The 4,423-nt window shown below is 35.7% G+C and overlaps 1 protein-coding gene across 1 annotated transcript; it reads left to right on the plus strand.

Annotated features, from left to right (window-relative positions):
- The first annotated feature begins 3,361 nt into the window (after positions 1–3,361).
- On the plus strand, positions 3,362–4,183 carry LOC124083498 (oligosaccharyltransferase complex subunit OSTC-like). The gene has a single exon (XM_046430212.2). It carries the CDS (start codon positions 3,421–3,423, stop codon positions 3,865–3,867), a length of 447 nt encoding a protein of 148 aa, XP_046286168.1. The 5' UTR covers positions 3,362–3,420; the 3' UTR covers positions 3,868–4,183.
- Positions 4,184–4,423: the final 240 nt, after the last annotated feature.

A 4,423-nucleotide genomic window follows, 5' to 3' on the forward strand; every position in this document is an offset into this window, starting at 1 on the left:
ACACATCCAGAACACTAAAAAGGCAAGAACAAAAAGTTTTTCTACAACACAGATTGAAATTAAAATGTCTAATATACAGAATAAATGTAGAAGTTTAAAAGCCATGAGAGAAAAACAATAGGTCACATTTAGATGTAAGTCAATTAGGATTTTAAATAATTTCTTAACCTAGACCAAGACCAGAGGGCTTTGAATAATATACACTAAGCCATGAAAGAATATAGATGCCAAACAAAATTACTATACCCAGCAAAATTATCCTTTAGAATTAAGGATAAAATAAAAGCCTTCCATGATAAGCAGAAACTATAAGAACTATTCATAACCACTCCGCTGACACTACAGAATACAGTAAATGGAATATTTCATGCACAAGAGATGAAGAATGAAAGTGAGAACAAGCAGAGGGATAAATCTCACTATAAAAATAGTCAATTAAAGTTTAATCAAGTCTGGATTAAGCATTAGAAACAAATCAAAATGACAGGAGCTGGGCACAGTGGTACTTGCCTGTAATCCCAGTGGCTCAGGAGGCTAAAGCAGGAGGATTGCAAGTTCAAAGCCAGCCTTAGCAAAAGCAAGGTGCTAAGCAACTCAGTGAGACCCTGTCTCTAAATAAAATACAAAATAGGGCTGGGGATGTAGCTCAGTGGTTGAATGGCCCCAAGTTCAACCCCTGGCAACCCCTTCCCCCCAAAAAAAGATAGGAGATATAAATCATCTCTCTAAAATAATGATGAATGCTAATGATCTAAACTTGCAATGAAAAAAAAAACACAGATTGGCAGAATGTATTAAAAAATAAGACCCAACCAGTTGTTTACAAGAGGCATTATAGGAGAAAAACATCCACAGGCTGAAGGTAAAAGAATGGAAAAAAAATACAATGAAATGGCAGTCTAAGAGGAAATATTATAGCACTGTTTCTTCATTTAAAAAAATGAAGGATCTCAAATAAATAATCTACCATTATCCCTCAAGACCCTAGAGAAAGAAAAACAAACAAATTCCAAAATCAGTGAATATAGGAAATAATTTTTAGAGTTGAAATAAAAGAAATTGAGAACAAGAACAACAACAAAAATATAAAGGATAAATGCAACAAATATTTAGTTCTTTGAAAATATAAAGAATATCAATAAATCCGTAGCCAAACTAAACAAAAGAGAAGCCCCACATCAACAAAATTAGAGATGAAAAAGGAGACATCACCACAGATACTTCATAAATCCAAAGGATCATGATAAACTATTTTGAAAATTTTTACTCCATTAAACTTGAAAATCTAGAAGATAGACAAATTTTTAGACACACATCATCTACCCAAATTGAATCAAAAGGATATAGAAAACTTAGACCAATATCAAGAAATGACATTGAAGCAACAATTAAAAGCTTTCCAACAAAGAAAAACCTAAGACCATGTGGATTCTCAGCTAAATTCTAGCAGACCTTTGAAGAATAACTAATGAGAATCCTTCCCAAATTATTTGATAAAACACTACAAAATTATTCTATGAATACAATGTTACCCTGATACCAAAACCAAAGACACATCACATAATAAAAGCTTCAGATCAATATCCCTGATGAACATAGATTCAAAAATCCTGAATAAAATATTAGCAAACCATGATCAAGTGTGTTTCATCCCAGGGATGCAAAGTTGGTTCAACATATGCAAATCAATAACTGCAATTCATCACATTCATAGAGTTAAGGATGAGAATCACATGATTATCTTAATTAATGCATATAAGAGTATATGAAAAAAATCCAGCACCCATTCATGTTAAAGATGCTAAACAAATTAGGGATAGAGGGAAGTTTCCTCAACATTGTAAAGCAAATCCAATATCATACTGAGTGGGAGGAAACTGAAAGTATTTCCTCTAAAATCAGGAACAAGACAAGATGTGTACTCTCACCACTCCTATTCAACATAGTTCTTGAAACTCTAGCCATAGCACTCAGGAAGAAAAGAAAAGACATTAACAGGAAAAGAAAAAGTCAAATTTCTCTTTTGCTGATTGTTGAGGGCCACAATCAAGTCAAGATGGCGCCTGGCACTTTGCCAGGAGGAGTGGTTTGTGAAGTAACGCCAGCGAGCCATTAAGATGATGAGGATTCCTTAATGACTGACTGCTGTATCCAGATGATGTTAATTAAGTTAAGCTGTGTGTAATTAGGTGGGTATACATACCTCTACTGTCTTGCAATAAAGAGGCTCCCGCTGTTTCAATCTTCACAAGTTGCTTGTCACCCCCGGTTATTTTTCCCAGCCAGACTGCGGCAGCTGATGGCATGATTCTATATTTAGAAGACAAAAACAAACAAACAAAAAACAATCCACCAGAAGACTTTAGACCTGATAAACAAATTCAGCAAAGTAGCAGGATATGAGATCAATCACAGTTAATCACTTTCCTATACTCCAATAATGAATCTGCCGAGAAAGAAAGGAATCAGAAAAAATATCCATTTACAATAGCCTAAAAAAAAATCCTTTGAATAAACCTGACCAAGGAGGTGAAAGACTTCTACAGTGAAAACTATAGGACACTGAAGAAAGAAAGTGAATGTCACAAGATGATAAAACGACCTTCTATGTTCATGGATAGGCTGAATTAATATTGGTAAAATGGTCATACCACCAAAATCAATATATAGACTCAATGCAATACCCATCAAAATAAATAAAAAATGAGATTTTTTTAAGAACTAGGAAAAACATCCTAAAATTAATCTGGAAGAATAAAAGATCCAGTATAGCCAAAGCAATTCTGGGCAAAAACAGTGATTCTGAAGGCCTCACAATACCTGATCTAAAATTATACTACAGAGCTACAGTAACAAAAATAGATGGTATTGGCACCAAAACACATGTGAAGACCAATGGAATAGAATAGAAGTCACAGAAACAAAACCACATAGATACAGTCATCACAAAAGTTCCATATACTGGAGAAAAGAGATTAGAACAAATGGTGCTGGGAAAACTGGATGTCCATATAAAGAAGAATGAAATGTGATCCCTTTTTCATTCTGCAAAAGTGTCAATTCAAAGTGGATCAAAGACCTAGAAATTAGACCAGAAACTTTGCAACTTCTGGAAGATAATATACTCAGCCCTCTAACATTGATGCAGGCATTGACTTCCTTAACAAAACTTGAAATGCATAAGAAATAAAACCAACAATCATTAACTGGGATGGCATCAAATAAAAAGAGTGTGAATAGAGAGCCTACAAAATGGGAGATCTTTGCCAGCTGTTCCCTTGACAAGGGATTAATATCCAGAATATATAAAGAACTCAAAAAACTTAACACCAAAACCCACAAATAATACAATTAAGGCGGGCCTGTTTCCGGGTGGCGCGTGGGGCTGCAGGCCCGAGAGCTGCCCCGGCCGCCACCAACATGGAGACTTTCTACCGGGTCCCGTTCTTAGTGCTCGAATGTCCCAACCTGAAGCTGAAGAAGCCACCCTGGGTGCACATGTCGGCCATGACGGTGTACACTCTGGTGGTGGTGTCTTATTTCCTCATCACCGGAGGAATAATTTATGATGTTATTGTTGAACCTCCGAGTGTTGGCTCTATGACTGATGAACATGGGCATCAGAGGCCAGTAGCTTTCTTGGCCTACAGAGTAAATGGACAATACATCATGGAAGGACTTGCATCCAGCTTCCTGTTTACAATGGGGGGTTTAGGTTTCATAATCCTGGATCGATCAAATGCACCAAATATTCCAAAACTCAATAGATTTCTTCTTCTATTCATTGGATTCGTCTGTGTCCTACTGAGCTTTTTCATGGCTAGAGTATTCATGAGAATGAAACTGCCAGGCTATCTGATGGGTTAGAGTGCCTTTTGAGAAGAAATCAGTGGATTCTGGATTTGCTCCTGTTGATGAAGTTTTAAAGGCTGTACCAGTCCTCCACTATGAAATGTGGAAAAGAATAAAAAGCAGCAGTAAAAGAAGTATCAAGTGAAAACATAGGAAGTATATGAAAGCTTGGACTAGAATTTCTTGGTATCAGAGACAAGTTTATCACAGTATTTTTTTCCTGCTGACCTGTTGTACCAACGATGTTAAGTGTCATTTTCTTAGTTTTTCATTTCGTATATATACTGTTCTTCTAAAATTATAATATTGAATAAATGATTATTTTTTACAACCCCCTTTAACATTTTTTGGAGATATTTCTGATTTTCAGAAATTAATGTAAAATCAGGAAGCAAGATCTCTGAGAACTCTTGAGAACTGAGAACTCTGGACTGCTGATCCGCTTCACTGATGGTGCTTTGCCTTTAAACAGTGTGTGTGATAGTATGTTATTTCACATATGTATGCAAGACTGTTTCCTCAACAGTAAGATGTATGAAAGGAGCAGAAATAAATAATTTTTCTAATTAAA

Source organism: Marmota monax, unplaced genomic scaffold (genome assembly GCF_021218885.2).
Source record: "Marmota monax isolate L192 unplaced genomic scaffold, Marmota_monax_Labrador192_F-V1.1 WCK01_AAM20220418_F8-fsc00055, whole genome shotgun sequence".
In the NCBI taxonomy this organism is placed as follows: Eukaryota; Metazoa; Chordata; class Mammalia; order Rodentia; family Sciuridae; genus Marmota; species Marmota monax.

Bases quoted from the DNA above. Each gene is read 5' to 3' on its own strand.
- LOC124083498 (XM_046430212.2), top strand. From the start codon at position 3,421: ATGGAGACTTTCTACCGGGTCCCGTTCTTAGTGCTCGAATGTCCCAAC.